Source organism: Caretta caretta, chromosome 2 (genome assembly GCF_965140235.1).
Source record: "Caretta caretta isolate rCarCar2 chromosome 2, rCarCar1.hap1, whole genome shotgun sequence".
Lineage (NCBI taxonomy): Eukaryota > Metazoa > Chordata > Testudines > Cheloniidae > Caretta > Caretta caretta.
Window position 1 is genome coordinate 4,717,399 of NC_134207.1, and position 27,413 is coordinate 4,744,811.

The window sequence follows — 27,413 nt, forward strand, 5'->3', positions numbered from 1 at the left end:
ACATCCTTCTTGAAGTGTGGGGCCCAAAACTGGACACAGTACTCCAGATGAGGCCTCACCAATGTTGAATAGAGGGGAACGTTCACGTCCCTCGATCTGCTCGCTATGCCCCTACTTATACATCCCAAAATGCCATTGGCCTTCTTGGCAACAAGGGCACACTGCTGACTCATATCCAGCTTCTCGTCCACTGTCACCCCTAGGTCCTTTTCCGCAGAACTGCTGCCTAGCCATTCGGTCCCTAGTCTGTAGCTGTGCATTGGGTTCTTCCGTCCTAAGTGCAGGACCCTGCACTTATCCTTATTGAACCTCATCAGATTTCTTTTGGCCCAATCCTCCAATTTGTCTAGGTCTTTCTGTATCCTATCCCTCCCCTCCAGCGTATCTACCACTCCTCCCAGTTTAGTATCATCCGCAAATTTGCTGAGAGTGCAATCCACACCATCCTCCAGATCATTTATGAAGATATTGAACAAAACCGGCCCCAGGACCGACCCTTGGGGCACTCCACTTGATACCGGCTGCCAACTAGACATGGAGCCATTGATCACTACCCGTTGAGCCCGACAATCTAGCCAGCTTTCTACCCACCTTGTAGTGCATTCATCCAGCCCATACTTCCTTAACTTGCTGACAAGAATACTGTGGGAGACCGTGTCAAAAGCTTTGCTAAAGTCAAGAAACAATACATCCACTGCTTTCCCTTCATCCACAGAACCAGTAATCTCATCATAGAAGGCGATTAGATTAGTCAGGCATGACCTTCCCTTGGTGAATCCATGCTGGCTGTTCCTGATCACTTTCCTCTCATGCAAGTGCTTCAGGATTGATTCTTTGAGGACCTGCTCCTTTGAGGAAAGCGAGGGGTGGCTCAGGGACCGAAGTCAGAGGATGAAACCAGGCAGGCAGACTTTGTGCATCATCTGCTAAGGTTTTGCAAATATTTTTTTCTTCTAATTGAAATTAGATGAGGGTTTGCAAAGCTTTGCCATTATCTCACTATAATAAGAAAGGAATTAATGGACTTTGCCCTGGGCCTGGTCTGTGCTTCAATAGGTACCCTAGGACCTGTGTTGTCAGCCAGTTCAGTGAATGCTTGGGGGAGTGGGTGATCTCAGATTTGGGGGAACCCAACACTAATAAAGGGCCCTTAGTTTTGAATCCCTTCTGTTCTGAATGTCCCTCTGACCCCTGCCATTTGGGCCATTCAGTTTGTACCCCTATAGCTCTGTCTCTGTGTGTGACCTCCTTTGGAATGTAGCCATATTTTCTCCTGCTCGGAAAGGGTGAATTCCATTGAATATCAGAATTCCTTCCTGCAGGACAGGCGAGGCTGTCAGACTGCAAAATCGTATTTATTTGTTGTGTATGAGACTCCACACATCCACGTAATCTTGATCTTGAGCACTTTTAAAGGTATAATTAAGAGAGCTTTTCAGTTCCCCTTCAGTGCAAAACATAGTGTATTTTGGACTAGCAAGGAGATGGGAAACACTGACAGTTTAATAGCTTGGAATTTACTTAAGGTGGGTTATAATTTTGCCTTGTGATTCTGCTCTTCGTCTGAATTTATTGGGTCAGTATTTTGTCTCCTTGAGTCACGGCTACAATTAGAGTTATGATAAAATTCTGACATGTCCCTACGCGCAAATCAGATGGGCCACTAATCTTGTGCTGTGCGCCAGATTAGCTTCTAGTGAGCAGACACTGAAATCTAAAGAGCAGAAGGGAAAAGGAGTTACTTTGTGCGTTATGCTCTGGGAGCGGGTGCCACAGGTCTCACGTTCAAGGCAGTGGTTTCTCAATGTTTGCCACAGACAAGAAGCCAAATACTGAATTTCAGTAGCTAGTTAATGCTAAACAAACCAGACAGGCTACTGCTTTATCCAGGAGTCCCTCCCTTGTGGCACTGTTGCCACACTCTGATCCTTTCATTCCATCATGTCATCTACCAGCACTATATGACAGCAACGGATAAGTGTTTATTGAGTATGATTTAGTCCTCTTTGTTCAGACTGTCTTGTTATGTGCTCAGCCAACCTTTTCCCCCCAGGCAACTGGACCATTCCAATTCACTTTTGCTGTCCAGGCCAAATGCCTACTTTAACTGCTGTAGCAGGTTAGAATTTGGTCTTGGGGCTGCATCTATTCCAGCCCTATACAATCTCAGTGGCCAATCACAGGGCTGCCAGAAGTGATAAAGCAAGTCATCTGTCTCCCTAAGTGAGAGGGAAACCAGGAGTTTTACTGCTGCTTGTCTGCAATCCACCTCATTACCATGAAGACGGAGAGTGGTAAACTTTGTGCCATGCACTTTTTGGGCAGGAGAGCAGAGGAGGGGTGGGTGAGTATGTGGGTTTCTTTATGCTGAAACCTGAACTGAATGCACACAGGCAAGAAAAGTACTGGTCTGCACAGCTAAAAACAGCCATTAGATTGCACCCTTCCATTAGAATGGATACTGCTGAACCAGGGCCAGGTTTTGCTCTTACATCCATATGGTCATGCTGACTTCAGCGGAGGCTGCACAAAGGGAACCGAAAGTGGAGTTTGGTCCATTCCAATTAATGGCTACCAATAACGCCACGGCGTCTCACGCATACCTTGCTCACTGTTCCCTGTATGGTGGAGAGATGATGGCGGCAATCACATCTGCACAGTGCTGGATTTTGTCCGCCTTTTCCCCTTGCATCCCTCTCTCAAAGGAGCATTACACTTCTAACAACTTTCAGGAATCCCTTGCAGTTTTTTTCAAAACCAGTGTGTTGAGGCTGGAAAGAAGAGCGACTGGCTCATGCATTATTGCTGTTAGTCAAAATATCTGTAATTGGAACATACATAATCATTTATTTTGCTGATACACAAGCCAGACTAGACTGTCACCTCTTCTCCCATAGTGGTGGTGGTTCTGCAGGCCTAGGTGGAGTGAAAGCTAATAAAAGCATGTTTTTGTGGGAAAGTCCTCAGCTCAAGTCTGTTAGTCAACAGAGCTGACCTCCTGGCTGTATGGAAAGTGCAGTTTTTATGATAGACCCTTATCTGACTGTAGTGGCATTTTAATGTTCTTTCTCAACACATGATTTTCCTTTGAACTAAGATAGGATATGCCTATAAAGGGAGTGGATGCAATGACTACGCTCAATGTGTGTGTATGCACTTACCACACACTTTGCTTTCTTTTTTGTTTGCTTAGCAAAGTTCTCTTATGAGATCCATCTGCCTGCACAGATCAAATATGGATGTAACATGGTTAAACCATTGAGGTAAAAGATTCCAGGGGGAAAACATGCAAATAAAAATGCTGACCTGGTTACAGAGTCACTCTGCTACTTTGTGGCACCCAGTGCGTGTTGGAGCATGCCGATCAGAAACGAACGAACCTTTAACCTTGGGGTCTTCTTGACAATTACATTTCATTTCATTAGTAGCCACCTCAAAGTGGTGGATACAGAGATGATTTCAATGCTGCTTCTGAAACAAAGGAGTATGAACTAGGCAGCAGGTTAAAACAATATTCACCCACATATTTTGTGGCTAGATGTCTCTAATTGGACAGGCTGATAAGTTTTATTTGCTCACAAAAACCTTGCCTCTGCTCTTTTCACATCTTACAAAACAAAATCGAGGTACTTAAGGAATTTCTATGCCCCATTGTGGAAATGGGGAAGAGGTCCTGGAAAAGGACCCTTGGTTTTTTTCATAAATTCTAAAGGGAAAAAGAGCAACCCTGGTACAAGATTGAAAGCAGCAGAAACAAAATTAAGATTTGACTTTGTCCGGAAAGCAGTCCTGACCCCAATCTATTAAAGAACTGCTCCTGGTTACAGTTAAAGCTATTGGTAACATGATGGAATTGAAGGTGCACAGAGGCATCTGTGGCAGGCAAGCTGATTTCAGGCTCTCCTCCATGCACTGTTTAGTTTCTGAGTCTCATCCTTGTAAAGTCCCCCTGTCCATATTTACCCACTTGATGCCCTTTGTTAGATACGATTGAGTGAGTCCCCACCCATCCCTACTACAAATTCAGGAGGCAAACTGAAGCAATGGCCAGTGCTTGCAGTTTTGTTTAAAAGGCAGTTATAGGCAGAACATGATTAATGAGAAATGGCCCCTTTTGTTGTAGTTAATGCTAATTGAATAGAGCCTGAGTGAATATATGCAGTACATACATGAGAACATGAGGGAGTTTAGTGAAAGGAAGGAGTCGAGCAAAACAAGATGGTAGAGCTGTGATGGTTTTGGAGCACTCAGACTATACCCAGTGGAGCACATATTAGCTATAGCAGCTTGAGGGCTGTACCTAATTTACCATTACCAGATTGCAGCCCCTTTCATCGGTAATACAGAAGGGCAGAGGATGGGGATTGCAGTCCCAGCATGCAGTGCTCCATTTCCATCTTGCTCAGATCAGGATGCAGATTTGCAAGCTGGGATGTTTAGTCATGGGCCTGACGTGTACTAAAGACACAGAAGTCAGTTGGCTGGATTTGGCCTCTGGGCCATGCCAGAATCCCCTCTTGGCCAACCATGTAAGATTTTAAACCCTACTTACCTCCTCTACAGATGTCTTGCAGAGTTTTCTAAAGGTGAACATTTGGCATAGATTTCCAAGCCTGGGAGTCAGAAGATAGGGTTTCTAGTCCTTCACATCTTCCCCCACAGCAAAACTACTGTGAATGAACCAGGCTGTTTCTTTCATACCCTAAATGGTCCAAAATCATGAGTTGTTGTTTTTGTTTTTAATTCGTTCTTTTTATTTGCCTTTTGAATTCACTCTTTTCTCTGTAATCACGAAGGCTAGAAAGTTATCTTTTTAATTTTAATGAAGGCTGAGATTCTACGATGATGAGGAGATTCCAAGAGCTGGAGTTTTAAGAAAAACAGGATATATCATGAGAGTCAGAATAAAATCATGAGAATTTGTCAACAAGGCAATTTCTCCCACACTTTGGGAAAGAGGAGAGAGGGAAATGGTATTATTTGTAAATACTTGGATATGTTCCAATAGTACAGAGGTGCTGGATAAATACTAGATAGATTCCCAGCCCTTCCACTGGTTCGCTGCATCACATTGGGCCTGCCACTTCCCTTCTGCGGGCCTCAGTTTCCCCAAACAGAAAAGGAGGATGACAATACTTCCCTCCCCCACAGTAGCATTAAGGAGTCAAGACTCCTTACCATTTGCAGAGCGCTTTGAGATCCTCAGCTGGATGGTGCCAGAGGAGGACGACTAATAATAATAAACATGATTTCGAACCCAGCAGGGGAACTCCAAACTCGGGTGAAAGGAAGGGGAAGAAAAAAAAAGTCCGAGCCAAGCTGTCAGCTTCCGTAGCAGGGAAGAATGCATTTGAAGAAAGTGCACTATCTGCTGGTTGTTTACCAACTAATTTTAGAAGTGCTGAGCGCCACAGAAATGCAATTTCCACATTTGCACAGATGATAAAGTGCTCAGCACCACAACCAAGCCGGTGATGTCACCGAGGGCTTGTGTGAACAGTCCATTCTCTAGTTAGCTCCTTGGCTTTAGGCCAGCCCTTCGAGTTTAATTTGTTCAAAAAAAAAAAAAAAAAAGAAAGAAAAAGGTTTAAAAAGCTGAAGTGCTTTCGCCACAACATGCCCCCTTTTCTTTCTTCTTCTTAAGGTTTATTAGTTGCTGCTCTGACATGCAGAGACACTTTCTGTAAATGAATTGTGGGCTCTGTGTCTGCTACTGTTAAATATCGTCCTAGCCCCAATTGTGCCTTTTAGTGCAATACATGAATTTGTGCTCTTAGTGATTTTCTGAGCCCAGGAGCGATGCCAGCCCCTCAGTCACAGAGACAGAACAGTCGATCAGTGAGGTCACGATTCCTTGTTCTAATCCCATCTCAGATGCTGACTACCTCTGGTTTGGGGCAATTTACTAACTTTTCTGCCTCCCTTTCTGTAAAATGGGGATAATACCTCCGGGGGTGGGGTGGGGGAGTATGGGAGGGCTAAATGGATGTAGAGTAAAGGTGAAATGTTTTTATTGTTAAGTCTGAGCCATCTCACAAAAGAATTGTAGTCCAATATGATTTGCCTTTCAGTGCTAATCTGTCTCTAGTACCACAAGCTTAGGCACTCAGCCACCCTCAACGGTGCAAGAAATGCCTAACTTGTAAGGGTGCAGTACGACAAGCTTTCTGCTGGCAGATCCCCTGTGGAAGTCAATGGGAACTCTATGCATGGAGGCCTTTTCAGCTCTGGCCTTGAGTTGGTAATATAAACAGGTGTCCACATCTCTTCCTAGCCACGGCTATTGTACGTACTGCATAGGCTCTCTCGTACCTGGAGGAGGCTGGGTACTGGGAAGAAAGCAAGAAAATCCTTTAATTTCTTATACATTTCAGTTTTGGGGCAGAAGCCTGATGAATTGTGCTGGTGTTGGAGTGAGGAAAGAGGCTTTGTTACAAGCTCCTAAGTACACTAGGAAGAGCTGAAAATAGTGAGACCCATTCACCCCTCAGTGATTTCACTTTGCAGAGCCTCAAGCAGACATCTTTGGCACCACTTCTGCTGGGCTCAGCCTTGCCTCCCAAGCCTGCAGTTGTGCTTTGAATTGACCCCCAGAAGGGTTTAATCAGGGTTTGCTGACTCAGGGCTGAACCTGACTTGCCCTGATCTATGCTGAGTGGTAAATTGCGCTCAGCATCCTGCCAGCCAACTTGATGTCTCACCATCTTATTCCAGTATGATGAGATGTACTAGAGACAGTACCCTTATTGCAAGCTCTTGTGGGCAGAGACCTTGTCACCTAATTGTTTATAAAGCACATGCAATTTTGTAGTGCATCATAAATAATAATCTTATGGCTGCATGTGGCCCAATTTGGAGTTTGCCATGAAATCCTGAGCATTTTGGGTGGTTTGGGGGTTCCTTGCAGAGATTTCCAGAGCCATAATATTAATAACCTAGAAACAAACAAGTGTTTTTTATTAACTTAATCTCAGGTGTGTTTCCGTAATAACAAAATGTTCTGGGATGTAGTTCGTATCAAGGACATTCATGCTCCTCTTACGACTCTGTCTGCAGCTCACTTAGGTCAGCAAGGAGGAAAGTGTGGCTGCTTGGCTTTAATAGTACCTTCTACCTTGTTTTGTCATTACCTTGTAGGGAATGAGGCTTCTCGCTGTCTGGTGAGTAAAATAAATTACCTCAGCAGCTGCTAGTGCTGATTATCTGAAATGGTGGAACCCACTTAAATGAATAATAATTAAAGAAATAAATTTCCTCGGCACCAACCTAAAAACTTTTTGTTCAGCAATAAAGCCAGAGCACTCTGCAATGATTCGTTCGCTGCACGAGAAGTAGGGCTGCCTGTGCAGTAGAAGAGAAAGCACAATGATAATGTGACCTATTAAAGGAATCATTGTGGTTAAAAGAATACTCTTCCTGGGTGCCAAGGTCATGCATTAAACAGGTTTAGCAGAACAAATTGCGTTTAATGGTGCAGAAGTGCCATACGGGGAATGGATGAAAGCTGCGCTGTTTGGTGGGAGCTTCATCAAAAGCCCTTTCCCTTTAGAAGTAGGCAAAATAATGGAAGCCTTGGAAAAACCCATTAAGGTAATCCAGGGAGAAGCCCATCAGAGGGAGCATCCGTCAGCTGTGATTACCTGTGCGGAGTGCTAATTGCTCCTGGTACGTTAATTTCACTTTCTTTTTGGGGATTTAAACAAATAAAATGGATTTTGTGCTGGTGAAACATTGTAGGAGAAAGCAACAGCCCTGGGCACCAAAGTCCTGTATCCACAGAACAGGCATGGTGGGGCCCTTACTCTGGCCACCCTGCCTCCACTCTGATCTGGAGCATTCTGCCTCCAGAGCTGAGAGCTGAGTTCCGTCTGTGGCCCATTCACTCCTTGATCTCTGCCGCAACTAAATGTTGCGACCAGCTGTGCTTTCTCAAAGTGCTCCTGCCAATCTTCTTTGGTACATGGGAATGTTAACTTTGGAATTCATTTGCAAATTGGATACTATTAATTTAGGCTTAAATAGAGACTGGGAGTGGCTAAGTCATTATGCAAGGTAGCCTATTTCCCCTTTTTTTTTCCTCCCCTCCCCTCTCCCCCCCGACGTTCTGGTTAAACTTGGATTTATGCTGGAAATGGCCCACCTTGATTTTCATACACATTGTAAGGAGAGTGGTCACTTTAGATAAGCTATTACTAGCAGGAGAGTGGGGTGGGAGGAGGTATTGTTTCATGGTCTCTGTGTATATAATGTCTTCTGCAGTTTCCACAGTATGCATCCGATGAAGTGAGCTGTAGCTCACGAAAGCTTATGCTCAAATAAATTGGTTAGTCTCTAAGGTGCCACAAGTTCTCCTTTTCTTTTTGCGAATACAGACTAACACGGCTGTTACTCTGAAACCTAACTTTATATGGTACCCGCCTCCAGTGCTGGGCATCCCTGACTCAGTAAGTCCTCCATCTGCTCCTCTCTCTCAAGCTTTTTCTATGGAAAATCTGATTTCCCTGTATATAAAGCATTTGTGTATACAAAGTGTCCTTCACATCTTAGATGCTGGCATTCTTTCCTTCCTGAACAACTGGACTGATAATTAACCAAGCTAACACCATGCAATAATTACAGCTAATATTGGTGCAAAGGAAAATATTCAGTTTGCATCTAATTTATGTATATATAATATATGAATCACTTTCAAAGATCATATATGAATCATAAAAACATTAAGATGACATCTAAATACCTCCCCCATTTTTAATCTATTGATTGCCCTGGACTCCTGAAGCGACATGTTAATTGACCTTCCATCTATTCTGATCTATTCGATATTGGTTGCTATACTGCACTCACCACTGTAGGATCTGAGTGCCTTCCAGTAGTGTAGCAGTGTGACGACCTATATGTCATGTGTTTTTTGTTCTCTTAGTCTTGCCCCAGGAGAAGCCGCATGTGCAGTGGAGTGTCTTGTTTTGGGGCTTGGTGTGGTGAGGTTTGTGATGGTCCTTTAGTTCCTGGGGGAGTTAATTCCACAGTCTCAGATCAGCCCCTCAGAAGGTTCTGCATGCAGCTCTCTAGCCAACACATTTTGTAAGACACTGAACATTTTCTCCCAGACAGCACTCAAGTGGCTATCCGTGAAATTATCAAGTGTCCCTACCAGGGGATATGGAGATGAGGGTAGTAGATGAAGGATCTCCTGATTGTTGATCAGCTTTATTTGTGTCCCAGTTGCTGTGATGACCTTAAGGGCAAAGGTTGGCCTTGATGTGATGGTGTTGGAGGAGAAACACTGCCTTGGAGCCCACTGGTTGTAAATACGTTTTGTGGTTGCAGAACAGCTTAAGCAGGGATAAATCCAGGCTTTTTTGTCCATTTAAAAAAATTACCAAAAAGTTCAGAGAAAGATGCTTTGTGATGGACCGTGTAGAAAATCCTTGAGTAGCTGGATTGATAGGACAAGGCTACTGTGCAGTTTGGCTGATGATTCATTCAAAAGATTGAAAGAAAAGTAGTTAGGCTCTCGACCCCGCTATTAATCATAGCTGTAATCATGCATTTAATGAACATGACAGCTCCTGTTCCCTCCGGAGAGACGCGCAGAGTCTCGCAGCTGGGTTAGGTACAACAATCACTTTTCAGCGCACTTGCTTGATAACGCTGAGAACTGCCAGAGCAGGCAGTGTCAGGTACAGATGATGTATTAAGAGGAACAGCCTCTTTACATGGGCTGTGTATTTTCTTACAGATGATGTGCCTCAGGTGGACAAAATCATTAATTTAAAAAAAAAAAAAAAAGAAAAACAGTAGCCCCTTATGCAAGATATAAAATATCAAGCCCACTGCTGCTGTGCTGTGTGTAATCAGTTAAAAACTCCTTAACATTTTCCACTGCATGCATCTGATGAAGTAAGCTGTAGCTCATGAAAGCTGATGCTCAAATAAATTTGTTAGTCTCTAAGGTGCCACAAGTCCTCCTTTTCTTTTTACGGATACAGACTAACATGGCGGCTACTCTGAAACCTATTTATATTGGTACATCAGGAGAGTTGCAGGTTATGGGGGAAGCAGAATCTGGCATGCATGACTTGCCATGCAGATCCAAGAGCAGTATTTACTCCTGGATTTGAAGTTAGACCAATTGTTGAATCAGCTCGTGGCTCCCAACTTGCTGAGAGACGCATGTCATTTAGAGAGAGGCCCAAATCAGAATCTGATCTTCTTCTTCTTTATTTATTAATTTGTATAAATAATTACATCTGGGAGCCCAAGTCTTTTCACAGGATCTAAACCCATCACCACAGCTTTGTGTTCCTAAAACTTGAAGGAACCTGTTTCCCATCTCTGGTTCTAATACAGCTCAGTGTGCAGAAATTTTGCAAGGCCAACTCTGATTTCATCACACACACAATACTTTGGATGGGAAGGAGACATGTCAGATGTAGTCCAGTCTCTACCCAGTTTCTGTCATGCTCTGACCATCAGCACTAAGCTGCCTTTGGGTTTCTTCAAACCTCCACCCCCAACAGTGAGGAGGGTTTATGACTTCAGAATCTTTCAGAGACATCTGAGTAGGTGAGGGCGAGCTTTGTATAATAGTTTGCACTGTGATCACCAGCATTAGCAGGTTCTTTTAGCAAGAGCAGTGAGAAGAATCAAGAAAGTAACGACTTGAGTCATTACCACTGTTTACTAAATTAACCCGGCCCCTGCTCCTTGCACCTGCTGTGTTGATGCCATCGGAGCGGCTGGAATGTGTGGTGCAGTGGATGGGCCTGTTCTGTGTATGCACTGCAGCATTTGCAGTGACTATGGCTTACCTGGGGCACCCTTTCTGAACAAGGCTTTGGGAGCCAGGAACTGCTGAGTTCTAATTTTTGGTCTTGCACTGCCTCCCCCTGTGGCCTTAGACAAGGTTCTTAACCTTTCTCCCTCAGTTTCCCCTTCTGCAAAATAGGCATAATCTATCCCTTGCAGCAGTGTTGGTAGTGTCCATTAATAACGGAAGTGCTTTGAAGATGAAAAGTGTAGTGTAAATACTAAATATTAGCAGCCCAAACTTTGTGATTTTTTTTTTTAACTGCTTCACTTTTTGGTCGACTGACTTGAGACACCTATAAAGGGCTTGATTTCCAGGGGGCAGGTGCTCAGGATTTGTCAGGCCCCTTTACAGTTGCGTAGACAGACACCTGCCAGGAGTGACCTAGGTATTCTTAATCCTCCCTCGGCACGAGGGGGTGGACTAGATCAGGGGTTTTCAACCTTTTTCTTTCTGAGACACCCCCAACATGCCTCAAAACTCCACGGCCCACCTGTGCCACAACAACTGGTTTTCTGCATATAAAAGCCAGGGCCGGGGTTAGGGGGTAGCAAGCAGGTCAATTGCCCAGTGCCCCACGCCACAGGGGCGCCACAAGGCTAAGTTGTTCAGACTTCTGCTACAGCCCCAGGTGGCAGGGCTCAGGGCCCCAGACTTCAGCCTCATGCAGTGGGGCTTTGGCTTTCTGCCCTGGGCCCCAGCGAGTCGAACGGTGGTCCTGCTTGGTGGACCACTTGAAACCTGCTTGCGGCCCCCTAGGGGCACCTGGGCCTCTGGTTGAGAACCACTGGACTAGATGACCTCTTGAGGTCCCTTCCAACCCAGCATTTCAGTGATTCTGTGATAAACTGAGCTCTAAAGTCATTAATCACATTTGAGAATCTGGGCCAGTGTTGTTGTCTAGATGGATCCACTTGCAGGATTGTGGCCACAGATTGTATCCCTGACGTGACTTTTTTTTTTTTTTAAGATTTGCAAAATATGTTGTATGTGTTTTAAAATTCTTTTTGCACCAGGGAAACCCATCAAAAAATTGAGATTGAAAACATTTGTCCTGGCTAAAAGCCCAATGTATTGAACCCACTTCCAAACTGATAATGTTAAAAGGCTAATACATAATGATGCAGTTTTTTTAACCAAGATTATTAAGTAAGCAATGGACCGTTTCCAAGTGTGTAAATATTGAGGCAGTTTTAAAATAGTTTTCAGAGCAGGTCCAGTTTGGGTAAATAATTAGGCAGCTTTCTAAAACACAAGTAGCGCTGTGAAGCGATTTCTGTTCCAGCTGTCGGTCTGTTGATTTTTTTGTTCGGTCAGTTAAAAATTCCAGCCCACGGTTTTCTAACTTTTGCAGTCGACAAGAATGCCTCTGGGTTGCTGTAACTCTGTGGTTAGGGTGTTAGTTATTTGTCATAAAATCCCTTAAGGGAAAATATGCATTCTTCATGCATCGTAGCACATTCTTAATCCTTAGTCTCTTGACAGTTGTAAATGTCCATATACTGGTGTGGCTCCTTGCCAGACCGCATGTTAGAAGAGTACAAAAGTCGTGTAAATAGATTAGTCCATAGATAGATAGATTTTTTGCATATAGACATTTAAAATCAACGACATGGAAATCGTTAGCTCTATCTTTTCATAACTCTTGGCGAAGACTTGGTGGGTCCAATTACTTCAAACAGCAAGCTGGTTTGCAAGCACAGAAATGCATATGCAACTGACAGTCTACATTTGCATGCGATTACTGATGAGACTCAAAAAGAGGTATTTTATGCAGCATTTGAGAGACCACTTTGTCCAGTTCTGGTGTCCACACTTTAAAAAGGATGTTGAAAAACTGGAGAGGGCTCAGGGAAGAGCTACAAAAAATCCTTCAAGATCTGAAGAGCAGGCCTCAGGAGCACAATCTGCTTAGCTGATTGAAGAGAAGGTTACTAGGTGACTCTTGATCCCAGACTGTTAGCACCTATGCAGGGAGGAGGGAGCTGATGTCTACCAGACATCACAAGAGCATGTCGCTGGAAGACGAAATTAGACAAATTTAAACGGGAGGTAATTTAACAGTCAAGGTCAAGAACCATTGGTTCAGCTTCTCAAAGAATGGGGTAGATTTTCCATGACTTGCAGTCTTTAAATCCAGATCGGGTGTCTTTTGAAAATATCTGCTCCAGCTCAACCAGGGGGAGGGATGGCTCAGTGGTTTGAGCATTGGCTTGCTAAACGCAGGGTCATGAGTTCAATCCTTGAGGGGGCCATTTAGGGATCTGAGGCAAAAATTGGGGATTGGTCCTGCTTTGAGCAGGGGGTTGGACTAGATGACCTCCTGAGGTCCCTTCTGACCCTGATATTCTATGAGTCTATAACTTATTTGGCTGCATGCAGGAATCACTAGGTGACGTTCTCTGGCCTGTGTTATGCAGGAGGTCAGACTAAAGCAGTGGTTCTCAACCTATTTACCATTGTGGGCTGCATATGCCACTCTCTATGGATTATGTGGGCCACATCCACACAATATAGATACTACATGTGTGGCCACGAGGAGGTCAAATGGGCCGCTGCAGCTGTGGGCTGATTGGGCCACAAGTGGACCGCGGGCCACAGGTGGAGAACCAATGGACTAGATTCTGGCTTTAAAATGTGTGACTCTAATGGTAGATCATGAAACTTACGTTCTAGTCCCAACTGTGTCCCTATGGCCGTTCACCTCATCTCCGTGTACCCCAGTATCCCCACCTATAAAATGAGATCATAAATCAATACCCACTCTGAGGATGTTTTGAGGTTCTTGTATGAAAGGCATTCTATAAGTGCCCTGTATTCTTTATTATTGGTGAGGAACATTCAAGTGGCTATTCTATGTGTGGTTTCAGAGTAACAGCCGTGTTAGTCTATATTCGCAAAAAGAAAAGGAGTACTTGTGGCACCTTAGAGACTAACCAATTTATTTGAGCATGAGCTTTCGTGAGCTACAGCTCACTTCATCGGATGCATACTGTGGAAAGTGTAGAAGATCTTTTTATACACACAAAGCATGAAAAAATACCTCCCCCCACCCCACTCTCCTGTTGGTAATAGCTTATCTAAAGTGATCACTCTGGGCCATTTCCAGCGCACAACCAGGTTTTCTCCCCCCCGCGCCCTCCCCCCCCCCACAAACCCACTCTCCTGTTGGTAATAGCTTATCTAAAGTGATCACTCTCCTTACAATGTGTATGATAATCAAGGTGGGCCATTTCCAGCACAAATCCAGGGTTTAACAAGAACGTCGGGGGGGGGGGGGAAACAAGGGGAAATAGGTTACCTCGCACAATGACTTAGCCACTCCCAGTCTCTATTCAAGCCTAAGTTAATTGAATCCAATTTGCAAATGAATTCCAATTCAGCAGTCTCTCGCTGGAGTCTGGTTTTGAAGGTTTTTTTGTTGTAATATCGCAACTTTCATGTCTGTAATCGCGTGACCAGAGAGATTGAAGTGTTCTCCGACTGGTTTATGGATGTTATAATTCTTGATATCTGATTTGTGTCCATTTATTCTTTTACGTAAAAGAATTGGTTAGTCTCTTAGGTGCCACAAGTCCTCCTTTTCTTTTTGCGAATACAGACTAACACGGCTGTTACTCTGAAAACTTTCCACAGTATGCATCCGATGAAGTGAGCTGTAGCTCACGAAAGCTTATGCTCAAATAAATTGGTTAGTCTCTAAGGTGCCACAAGTACTCCTTTTCTCTCTGCTAAGAGATGCTTGCATCCACAGCTGCTACATGTCAGCACTGGACTGTAGTTGCATATCAGAATGATCCTTTCAGAGCTGGCCACTGTGTTTCCCCCAGCATCAGGTTTGTCGAGTCAAATGCTTGCCTGGTTGCTGGAAGCATCACAATGTTTGCTGGTTGCAGATGGTCTGCTTTTCCCAATCTGGGGCTGGGGCTCGGCGTGTGGCCTTGGTGGAATCAGACCAGTTGGACAGACCTGATTTGGATGGTTAGATTCAGGGTCTGGAAGGCAGGACTCCTGAGTTTTATTCCTAGCTCTCCTGTTGACTCGCTGTGTAACCTTGAGGCAAGATATTTAACCCCTCTTTGCACCTCAGTTTTCCCCTTTTGTAAATAGGGATGATAATGTTTCCTAGTTTGAGGCCACAAAGCCCTTGTGATGGCTGGATCAAAGGGGCTATAGAAGTGCAGAGCAATAACACTTCATAAGCAGATAGTATTGTGCGCGTGAGGAAAAGGGAAAGAAAAATGAAAGCTGTAAGTGGGCTACTGACCACTCTTGGAGAGGAGAGACAAACAACCACAATACAAAACACTGGAAGATGTGATAGGGAATTGTCTGTGCTGACATCTGCTGTCTGAGCAGATAGATGCACTGGCTAATCTTTTCCACCTCTGACTTCTGCGATTCTATGAAACTATCACCAAAACCATAGTCATTGTTAAAGATCCTTTCTGCAAACGGGGCTCATGAAATCAAGAGATTGTTCCTCTTAAAAATGCGGTTTCTCCTTGTTACACCCCTACTGCATTTGGAACCGAGGGTAGGCCTTCACTGCAATTGAAGGTGTAACGATAGAGGCTTTAAAATATAGCTTTAATCTAGTTGGCGGAGGTAACGGCAGTAGTACAAGTGCCAGGGACTCTGGATACATAGTTGGGCAGCTAGCCCTCCCTGGGGTCCATGCCACCATGTCTTCACGCTAGCTAGATTAAATCTAACATGGGTAACACACTGTCACTGCAGTTGCGCCTTCCGTGGCAGTGTAGGAGTACCCTAAGATACAGCACGAGCTCTAGCCACCGATTCAGCAAAGCACTCCAGCATGCTCTTAAAGTCCATCCTCCTTCAGCAAAGCATTTAAACGTCGGTGTACAAGTAAGCAGTTGTTCAGTGCTTTGCTGAATTCATGGCCCTAATCTTAGGATATATCAACACTGCAATTAGACATCCGTGACAGGCCTGTGCCAGCTGCCTCAGGTTCTCAAGGCTCAGGCTAAGGGGCTGTTAAATAGCGGTGTAGATGTCCGGGCTTGGGCTGGAGCACAGGCTCTAGGACCCAGTGAGGTGCGAGGCTCCCAGACCTACCACAATTAAACAGCCCCCAAGCTGGAGTCAGCTGGCACAGGCCAGCGGTGGGTTTTTAATGGCAGTGTAGACATACCCATGGCAGATTCCAAGTATTGCTCTCACTGAAATGTACAAGTAACTTCAAAAGGAATATGTGAGCTGTATTTATTCTGCTATAAGTGTCCCTTCTCCAGGGACTGCATTGCTGTGGCAGGGAATAAAGTACTGTTCATTATGTAGGGTCAGCTCCATGCGAGTGTTTGTGCCATGTGCAGGCATTTAGGAGCCTCGTGCAGGGATCCCTGTTAAGCTAGAAATGTTCAGAAGGCGTTTTATTTATTTATTCATTTTTAGTTAAACATGTATTTTTTTTTCCATTCCCTGAGAAGTGAAGGTTCTGCAAAATGCTAAACACCTTCTGCTCTTTAGGTTCAGTACAGATTTGCCTGAACTTTTTAGCACCTTTGCACTGCAACATGTTTTGGTTTTTAGTGCCTCTTTTCAAGCAAGTTAGTTTATGTGCATTTTTTAACACTGAAAACTATTTGAAAAGGTGCCTGGCTGTTCTTGTCAAAACTCCCACAGCGAGGCAGGCTCTGCGGAAGAGGGAAGGGGGAAATGAGCAGAAAGTAAAGTTTTTTTTTTTTTTAAAAAAAAAAAAGAAAGATAGAAAGAAAAGATGCTAAATAAATGCAGCTGCAACTTAAGCGTCCGGTTCATGTTCTGTTAGATTGCGGCAAAACCAAATCCAGTTGTCGGCAAATTGTATCAGTCTGTTAGCCGGCCAGATGTTTGCAGTGACTGACTGCTTTCGTTTTCGCCCCGTGGCTGGGATGTTTGATGCCTCTGATAGACAGGCATGTGACACCCGCTCCTGGATTGCGACTGCACCAGCATTTGATTTGCACACAGAACAGATGGGGCTGTGCCGTCACCGGCGGGCCGAGTGACAGCTCGAGCGAAGGGAGAGCTCATTGACACGCTATCAGATCCCACTCGCTCACTCGGGAACACACTTGGGCTGGCAGGTGAGTGACTGAGCTGCACTCTTACCACCTGGAACTCCAAGATACAGGCCTTTTTTAATTTGATTTTAATTCCCGCTTTCATATGCCAGTCACGGGCAATTTAATTATGTGTGTACACGTACATGAGTCAGTCAGTCTGAACATGAGAGAGCGCGGGGCATCCCCCCGGCTGCTACAACAGGGATTTGGAGGGTTCTGAAGCAGCACCAGGCATTCTGACTCTCAGGCACTTGGCTGCCTGGTTCTTGCTCACACACTCAGGGCCGTGTGTGGGGTTAGGTCACTTGCTTGGATTTACCTGGGTACTTAATCATGGAGCTGCCATAGTGGGGCCCTCAGGTGCTGGTGCCCCTTACACAGTCTTACGCAGGCAAGGAGGGCTTACTAGATCAGGGCTGTGTCTCCTTTATGAGTCGATTTGATACCCTACCCCTCCTCAGAGGAAGATTTTGCAATGCTCCTTCGCACGAAGCTGAAGGTACAGAGTGTTTTTGCTCCAGTGCCAACCCAGCCCTCTCCCAGGTTCCTTGTTTCCTTCTTTCTTGCTGTAGAATCTCCTGAGGCACCAGAGCATCCAAGCCCACAAAGAGCGTATTCACCCCTGTGTGAACTTTACATGCCACCTCCTGTATGTTAATAAGATATTGAGTGTCTCGTGAATTCCAGCGAAATTCTTGGCTTTGAGTGAATTGTAATGAGTATGTCTGTGTTTCTTTCTCTCTCTGAACAGCAAGGTTGGATTGTACAGCCAGCGGCCTCGGTTATTCTCCTCCCAGCTCTCTGCACAGATCAGCTACAAGCAGATACATTGCCAGGTCTGTACTCTCAAGAAAGAATGGCAACATCCCCTTTCGCAGGGTGCCCATGATGTATGCACATATTGGTGCAAGAAGCCTGATATCCAGCTGTTTAACTGGCCATTTAGTCGATGGGGCTTCTGATTGCTAAGCTGCTGGTTTTCTCCTGCCGTCTGCTATGAGGTTGCAATAAATGAGACAAAATTACATGGTTTCTATTTTGGAAGCTTGCATGTTTTCTAGTGGCAGTGTCCTGTGCTGAGACCCAACTCCTGTCCTGGGCACAGAATGCAAAGTTACATGTCCACCCCCTCTGAATAACCCCTTTCACAATGACTTTCCTCTAGGTCCGGGTTGGGTGTTCTCATGGGACAGCTGTATCTCTGTCTTGAATATTTCAATAGTCATCATATAGTCAGAATATAGCAGTAGGGATATATTACCAACCAACTGACCAGGATGGTGATAGTGATTGTGAAATGCTCAGGGAGATTAGAGGGGCTATTAAAATAAAGAGCTCAATAATAATGTGGGATTTCAACTATCCCCATATTGATTGGGAACATGTCACCCGAGGATGGGATGTAGAGATAAAGTTTCTTGACACCTTAAATGACTGCTTCTTGGAGTAGCTAGTCCTGGTACCCACAAGAGGAGAGGCAGTTCTTGGTTTAGTCCTGAGTAGAGCACAGGATCAGGTCCAAGAGGTGAATATAGCTGGACTGCTTGGTAATAGTGATCATAATGCAATTAAATTTAACATCCCTGTGGTGGGGAAAACACCATAGCAGCCCAACACTGTAGCATTTAATTTCAGAAAGGGGAACTACACAAAAATGAGGAGGTTCGTTAAACAAAAATTAAAAGGTACAGCGCCCAAAGTGAAATCCCTGCAAGCTGCATGGAAACATTTTAAAGACACCATAATAGAGGCTCAACTTAAATGCATACCCCAAATTAAAAAACATAGTAAGAGAACCAAAAAAGAGCCACCGTGGCTAAGCAACAAAGTAATAGAAGCAGTGAGAGGCAAAAAGGCATCCTTTAAAAAGTGGAAGTTAAATCCGAGTGAGGAAAATAGAAAGGAATATAAACTGCTAGTCAGGATGGGCGGGGATGATGTTCCTAGCCTGTGTTTGCCAGAAGCTGGGAATAGGCTACAGGGGATGGATCACTCAATGATTCTCTGTTCTGTTCATTCCCTCTGGGGCACCTGGCATTGGCCACTGTTGGAAGACAGGATACTGGGCTTGATGGACCAGTGGTCTAACCCAGTGTGGCCGTTCTTATGTCCTGGCTGGCTATTGAATGCAGCCCAGTTTGCTTTAGCATTGTCGATGTCTACGCTCCCGCCTTTCCCTCCAGCTCCCTAAGGAAGGAGTTGGGTGGCTTTTCCAAGCCATGTTGCATGTGTTGGTGGAACCTGTTGATCAGGGTGCCAATACGTGGGCTGTTGCTGCCAGTGAACTGCAGGCCATCGGCCTTGGCAATCAGAAATCAAAGTGTAAAGGGAATGAGATTGCCTGTTCTAGCCTCATAATGCCCTCATGACCTTGGTTGTGTCTGTCTAGAAATCGGCATTTCTGATATCTCCATGAAAAGTCTGGTTGGCCCAGAGCCAGCAGTTTCCCTACCTGGCTCTGTGGGCTCCCCAGAAGCAGCGACATGTCCCTGCTGCTCCTAGGCGGAGGAATGGTGACGAGGGCTCTGTGCGCTGCCCCCACCCTGAGCACTGGCTCCGCAGCTCCCATTGGCCGGGAACCGCGGCCAGTGGGAGCTGCGGGAGCAGTGCCTGCGGGCGGAGGCAGTGTGCAGAGCCGCCTGGCCATGCCTCCCACTAGGAGCAGCAGGGACATGTCACAGCTTGTGAGGAGCAGCCCCAGGTGAGCACCACCCAGATCCTGCACCCTGAAATCCCTCCTGCACCCGAACTCCCTCCCAGAGCCTGCACCCCACACCCCTTCCCTCCATTGGTAAATATAACTCTTAAGTTAACTGGAATTTTTGACTAACCTCCCCATTCCCCCAACATGCCAGATAACAAAGCTTTTCATGTTCCTAGATATTTCGGTCTTCTCAGGCTCCAACTGTCACAAAATGTGGGCTAAGTTGTTCATTGATATTTGGTGTTGCCATGTGCTCCTACAAGGAACATTTAGGTCCCAATTCACTGGGGCCCTTAAATATGTGCCTAATTTTAAGCAAATGAGAACTTGGTGGAACATCTCTCATGCTGAAAGTTAGGCATGTGCTGAAATACCCTCTAAATCGGGACCTTCATTATTGTTGACATGCTGTGTGTTGTATAAGCACAGAGAATGACTAGCTGTGATCTGTGCTATGTAGTGTTTGTAAAAATGTGTTGTAGTTCTTCAAAGCTGCAATCAGCTCTTCCCCTGTCCCAGATGCATCCTGTAACATGGACTTCATAGTGCAATTTTTTAAGAAACTCTGGGTAAAATTTTCAAAGCACCTAAGTGCCTTAGGAGCCAGCAGCTCGTTGAAATTCAATGAGACAGGCTCCTACATGTTTAAATCAAACTTTTGAAAGTTGGATTGGGCTTCTGAGTCACATAGGTGCTTTTGAAACATTTACCCTAGACTCTTAGAATCATAGAATATCAGGGTTGGAAGGGACCCCAGAAGGTCATCTAGTCCAACCCCCTGCTCAAAGCAGGACCAATTAATATTGGTCCTGTGTTTGATGGAAAGAAAACTTCCCAGTATGTTGTAAGGATGCTGCCTTGAAGTTAAGAACATTATCTAAATAGCTTTCTCCCTCCATTTAGCCGAGCTGTTCAGCGGAGTTTAGCCATCATTCGTCAGGCCAAGCAGAAGAAAGTGAAGAAGGAGTATTGTATGTACTACAACCGCTTTGGCAAATGTAACCGTGGGGAGAGCTGTCCCTACATCCATGATCCGGAAAAAGTAGCTGTCTGCACCAGGTGGGCACATGGACACGTAACTTTTCTCGTCGCAAGCGCATACTTGTGCTTCATCTCGATATGGTTGGACACAGAACTCACCTGCAGTCAGTCCTTGCCTCTGTCACATGTTTAGTGAAAAAGACCAAACAGTAGCAATGTTTTGAACTAACATAGCATTTTACATCCTCAAAGTGCATGTCATGCCAGTAAAATATTATTTGGACCGTGGCTTGTGTGTGTGAGAGAGAGAGTGTGTGAGTGAGAGAGAGAGAGATTTGCTTTACTAAATGTAATGATGGCCTTAAATCCAGAGATTGCCTTTCATCCCAAAGGATGCCAGAACATTCTTTGGTAAGTTTTTTTTAACAGGAACCACAAACGCACAGATTTCTGAGAATCATAGCAATGTTGGGTTGGAAGGGACCTCAAGAGGCCATCAAGTCCAGCCCCCTGTGCTGAGGCAGGGCCAAGTAAACCTAGACCGTCCCTGACAGGTGCTTGTCCAACCTGTTCTTAAAAACCTCCAGTGATGGGTATTCCACAACCTCCCATGGAAGCCTGTTCCAGAGCTTAATTATCCTTATAGTTAAAAAGTTTTTCCTAATATCGAACTTAAATCTCCCTTTCTGCAGATTAAACCGATTACTTCTTGTTCTACCTTCAGTGGACATGGAGAGCAACTGATCACCTTCCTTTTTAGAACAGTCCTTAACATATTTGACGACTGTTATCAGGACCCCGCCTCACGCTTCTTTTTTCAAGATGAAACGCGCCCAGGTTTTTAAGCTTTCCTCCTTAGGTCAGGGTTTCTAACCTCTTTTTTCATTCTTGTTGCTCTCCTCTGGACTCTCTCTGATATGTGCACACCTTTCTTGAAGTGTGTTTTCCAGAACTGGACACGGTACTGTAGCTGAAGCCTCCCCAGGGCCAAGTAGAGCAGGACAATTACCATCCGCGCTGACATGCCAGGTTTAAACACACATTAGTAATAATTCCAGCATATATCCATAAGTCTTGATACGCACCAAGTACATACATCACGCAAGAGTGTTAATGGTCCTTGACCTATTAGTTTTCAAATGATGCTTCACATGGCATGTTTTGTACAAAGATTATTAACATAGTGTGTAGGGTATGAATACAGGGGTGCATAGGGTCACAACCCTCCCAGAATGGTACTACCTTTTTCACAACTGCTTCACATTGCTGACTCACATTCAAGTTGTGATCTGATATGACCCCCAGATCTATTTCATTAGTTCCACTGCCTAGCCAGTTATTCCCCATTTTATATTTGTACATTTGATTTTTCCTTCCTAAATGCAAAGTACTTTGCACTTGTCTTCAGTTAATTTCGTCTGGTTGATTTCGAACCACTTTTATAATTTGTCAGGGTTGTTTTGAATTCTAACCCTATACTCCAAAGTGTTTGAAACTCCTCCCAGATTGGTGTCATCCACACATTTTATAAGCGTATTCTTCACTCCATCATCCAAGTCATTATAGAAAAATCTTGAATAATACAAGGATCCCACTAGCTATTACCTGCAGGATCCCACTAGCTATTACCTCTCACCCCCCAACAGTGAGCCATTGATAACTACTGTTTGAATACAGTCTTTCAACCAGTTGGCATCCACCTTTTGTAATTTCATCTAATTTCCCTAATAATTAAGTTGTTTTACTATGGCAAAAGATCAAAGTAGTAACTCGTGTAGCCTGTCTAAGAATCAACATTAATGTTAAATCAACGTGAACACTGGCTAGCGTGAAGTTCTGTATCTCTTAAGTTCAATAGTAAAGTTTAGAACTTACTAACAAGCACTGATTCTTCTCACCTCTGTGAGGCCAAGTATTATCTCTGTTTGGTGGCTGGGGAAAGTGAGGCAGAGAGTAAATGATTTACCCAAGGCCACAGGGGGAGTAGTCCCACAAGGGTAAGTTCTTTCACTAATCCTGTTCAACATGTATATGCCGCCACTAGGCGAACTGGACAGGTGACATGGACATCAGAGCAGTGTGGGGTTTTAGCTGCAGGACTTGTTAACCTGCACTTTAAACCTCAGGTACAGCTACAAAAGTCTATCCTCTTCTTCCCCCCTTCCCATGTTTATTCTGTGCCAATGGCTTTAAGAAGATTATTTAGCAGATCGATTATAAAACACCTCTCATTGGGAGCGTATCTAGAATTCAGTTAAGGAGCAAGAGCTTCTGGTTTGACATGTAACAGGTATGGGCTTCTCTGCCTCTCAGGTTAGGTTTTCCCCTTGATGGAGCATGTGAAGAAGTAAGATATATTTGGACTCTGTTGCAACCACCCTCCTCTCCAGCATGCTCCATCTGCACAAGCCTGCTTTCAGCCCAGTCTGTTTTCCTGGAACCGAGAAGTTGCACACGCAAACACATTTCCTAGCACCCCTCTCTGTGGACTAGTCCCTCTGAACAAACCACTCCTTGACTCCGAATCTTGAGGTGGGTTGTTCTGAAAATGCCTCTGAGATGGGAAAGAGACTGTGCTGCAGTCGTACATTGTTTTATAGCTAATCCCAGTTAACAGACAGTTAAAGTTGCTTCAGGATCCATCCACTGGCCCAGGCCTTTCCGAACAGGGGAACACCAAGCTAAGGGAAACGTTTCCAACCTTCCAGGCCACCTGGACATCTCTGTCAATGATCCACATGCAGACATCACTTCTGCTTCCAGTGCTGACCTCCTCTGCTCATCACAAGAGCACCGACAGACCTCGCTGCAGCTGTGTGCTCACACATCCAAAGCTGCCATAGATTGCTGCTGCTAAGGTTAGAGCGAAGGCTTGGCGTTAGAGGTTTGCCTTCTGTCACCCGGTGGTGGTGCTGACTCCAGCCTTGCTTATTGTCCTACATGCTCCACCGAAAAAACCGATTTTACAAATGACTGATTAGACAAGTAGCATATTGCGGACCGGCGTTCCTCATGCCTCCTCCTGGGGCCCAATCCTGTGACATTCTTAAGGCACTCAGCGCCTTGCAGGATGGAGCCCTGCGATTCTGGGTGCCAGCAAATGAGCCAAGTGGTGTTGGATGCTGGGCTAGCCTGTCTGAAATGAAGACATGAAACATTTTTTAAACCAGGGGTCTGTGGCGCACCTGTTTGATATTCCACTTCCAGCCTATGCCAGTACTGTGCTTGTTAAACATTTAAGCCATGGGCTGGGGAGCATCTTCCCTGGGGTTAGTCTGACTTTAATGGATTTACTGGAGGTTTTATATATTTTTTCCTCAAAACACACACTGCAGCCTCCAGTAGGGCATGACAATCCATTTCTGTTGTAAACAGTGTAATTTTGAATGCTGCTGAATACTGCGATGTTCCTCTCCAGAGGATGCCTTCACCTGACATACCCTTTTGTAGCAACATACCAGGAGTGGAGAGTAATAGCCAATGGATGCAGGGGATCATACCCCAAACTGTGCTTGTGTGGATCTTACTTACCACTGACCGGAGGAGTCATTCTCTGTGGCAACACTTGTGGAGCTTGTCATGCCAATAAAACCTTGTTGAATTGAGCTGAATTGTGTGTGTTGGTTGCAGTCTGGAAAGTTCTGTGGGGTGCGTCAGGTTGAGATGCTGTGTAACCAGGAAGGGATATTACTTTATTACGAGAAACACTGAAGACTGTTCCCAGCTCGTCTTACTTGCGCCATTGCTGTAAAATGTTTGAAAAATGAACAGTTTTGATAAGTATCATTTCTTACCCAACTGTTAATGCTATGATATTATTCTTTTAAAAAGTCATTTTAAATCATTTTCCTTTAAGAAAATGCCTCTTCACTCCTGAATGTGTCTATCTGAATTTAAAAATCCACTATCGCTGTGGTGTCTAAATACTGATTAATCAGAAGACGCTAAATGCCTACACATATTTTAGGGGGTGCTTTCAGAATCTTGAGCTCCGATCTTCATCCAGAGTTCATATCCGATCACCCTGTCTTTTGAATCCAGACCTTAAACACCCCTGAACGGGGGACCAGGCCTTCCTTTGTTTCTGTTCGGCATCGGGCACAATGAAGCCCCAGTGTGACTGGATCCTTTGGGCACTGCGAAGGTATAAATAATCCTCCTGATAACCACAGGGTTTCAAATACTGCATCTGAAGTTTGTAGCACCAGTCCCTCTGGTTACTGATCAGTAACTGAGTTGTTTAGAAAACTTTCATGAGGCATCACTTGCCCTTTTAGGGGGAAAGATAAGTACTGGTTTGGTATGTGAAATGGGCTTTAATAGAAAATGTATGGAGCAGTTATGTAATGTTCACTTGAACTGTGCCTCAGGCTAATACAAGTATGAAATGGTGAGTCCGGGGGTATTCTCTGTGTTTAAAATAGCATGTTTCTGTGAACTGTTTGTAATACTCTGTATCTGTCTCTAAACCCCCTTCCGGTTCTTTGGCAGATTTCTCCGTGGCACATGCAAGAAGACTGATGGGACATGTTCATTTTCACACAAAGTTTCTAAAGATAAGGTCTGTATGGTTTTCTAATGAGCACATTCCTGCTTTATGAGAGAGTTGACCTAAGGAAGCAATGCTTCTGCTGGTTGTAGGGAAGTCTATGCTATAGAGTGTTTCAAATTGAGTTCATTTGCAGTTTGCTTGCCAAGCTGTTCAGGCTCATTACAGGGTCACAGCTTATAATGAGAGAAGAGTGTGCCTCTTAAACCAACTTGGCGAATCAGTATTTTAGTGCATTAAGCAGCGAATTTGAGACTAGAACACCTGGGGCTGTTTGCAGTACTGGTAACGTGTCTGGTTAAGGGGTATTTAAGCACTTCAGATCAGAACACAAGCACACGGAGTCAGAGTGTTTGCCATCTCTTTAAGACCATGCTTCGTTCTAAATCGCTCCACAGCTGGGGTCAGACCAAGAGAATGTTGGAACGTACTGCAGTTAAGAGACATAAATTAACTTTTTTTTTTTTTTAAGCTAGACAATGAAACTGTCTGGCAGAATGATTTTTAATTTCATCATTTTCACTCTGCTTGGAAGTGTTCGGAGCTCTTTCGTTTTATTACACAGATTAAGGTTGAGAGATAATTAGATTTTATTTTAGCGATTATTGGCTGATAATTTAGCAGGTTAATTTTCATTCGCTGGATAGGACTTCACATTGGAAGTAACTTCTGAGGTCCCAATCCAGCAAAGCACGTAAGCACATGCCTAAATGAAAACCTGGGACTTAAGAATGTGCTTAACTTACATGCTTGGGTTCTTTGTTGAGGAGAGAAGGACTTTGCCCCTGTTAAGCATATACTTAAGTGGTTTGCTGAGTCAGGGCCTGCATGAATGAGAGAGAAGTTCTCAAGCCCTAGACAGAGAGTCAGAACAAAAACTAGAGGTGTTAATGTCCAAGCCAGAAGGGTTTATTCCCGAGAAACCCATGCTTCCACAGTAGAAGGGATCACAGTATCAGAAGCAGTTCAGTCTTCATGTTCTGCTCTCGTGGTGGAGATGCAAGAGGCTTGGATGTGAAAGGGAAAAGGGACCTCCCCAAAAGTCCATAAATACTATGCTTCACCCCTCCATCATGTCACTCCGTGATTGTTCCAGCCCCACTATGTGTAATTCTGGCAGGTAGTTTGCCTAAAGCAGCTTTAGTGCAACTTTAACTGCTGTGAGCCCGAGGCACGACAGGAATCAAAGCACCAGAGAGCTGTCGGATCAGGAAGCATTGCTTTTGTCGCTTGTCCCACAGATCATCCAAAGATACCGTCATAAATCACCCTGGAGATGCCACCTTCCGCTCTCTCCTTTCTCCATTCCCTATTGGTTAAATGTTTCTCTGTTCCAGTCATAGTCCATCATGCCATTTATGTAATCAAAATGTATTACATAGAGCTTTAACTAACCCAGCGATACCTCCAAAGGTTTTAACCACCAGCCCCCCATGTGTAACCAGTGTTTGAAACAGAACCATTTTCGACAGCTCTCACCTTTGGACGCAGCTTACTTGTTTCTCTTTCACTCTGGCTGTGGTTGATGGAGAGCTCCTAAGTTATCCTGAAGGCCATCTGACTCGCATTCTGAACTATTCGCCAAAGCGCCATGTGGGACTTTTTGTGCATACAGCACTTATAGAGCAGTCTTTTACTCATCAGTATGTCAAATTATATACAGTCTAGAGCAGGGGTTCTCAAACTGGGGGCCGGGACCCCTCAGGGGGTCGCATGGTTATTACATGGGTGGTTGTGAGCTGTCAGCCTCCACCCCAAACCCCACTTTGCCTCCAGCATTTATAATGGTGTTAAATATATAAACAAGTGTGTTTAATTTATAACGGGGGGGGGTCGGACTCAGAGGCTTGCTATGTGAAAGGGGTCATCAGTACAATAGTTTGAGAACCACTAGTCTAGAGAATGGAGATGGGGAACTTCTGTCCTCCCTGTCTCAGAACACAAGAAGAGATTTGATGACTTGGCAAATTGGAAGAGGCCCTGGAGGTTTTTCGCCTTCCTCTGTAGCATGGGGCAGGGGTCACTTGCTGGAGGATTCTCTGCTCCTTGAAGTCTTTAAACTACGATTTGAGGACTTCAATAGCACAGTTATAGGTGTGAGGTTTTTTTTGTAGGAGTGGTGGGTGAAATTCTGTGGCCTGCGTTGTGCAGGAGGTCAGACTAGATGATCATAATGGTCCCTTCTGACCTAAATATCTATGGGTCTATGAGTCTATGAGACTTCAAAAGGTGGGGAATTCAGAACTGGTAAAAAGCAATTTTTTTATACAGTGTGTAACCGGACTGTGGAAGGCATTG

The 27,413-nt window shown here is 44.6% G+C and overlaps 1 protein-coding gene across 3 annotated transcripts in view; it reads left to right on the forward strand.

The window, feature by feature from the left end:
• The window catches only part of ZC3H3 (zinc finger CCCH-type containing 3), a 349,381-nt gene that overhangs the window by 210,517 nt on the left and 111,451 nt on the right, over positions 1-27,413 (forward strand). For all 3 annotated transcript variants that reach the window (XM_048841821.2, XM_048841824.2, XM_075124896.1), the window contains exons 6-8: positions 17,633-17,717; positions 20,489-20,644; positions 25,058-25,127. In XM_048841821.2, the coding sequence (XP_048697778.2) occupies positions 17,633-17,717; positions 20,489-20,644; positions 25,058-25,127 (311 nt within the window). The remainder of the gene's footprint in view (positions 1-17,632; positions 17,718-20,488; positions 20,645-25,057; positions 25,128-27,413) is intronic.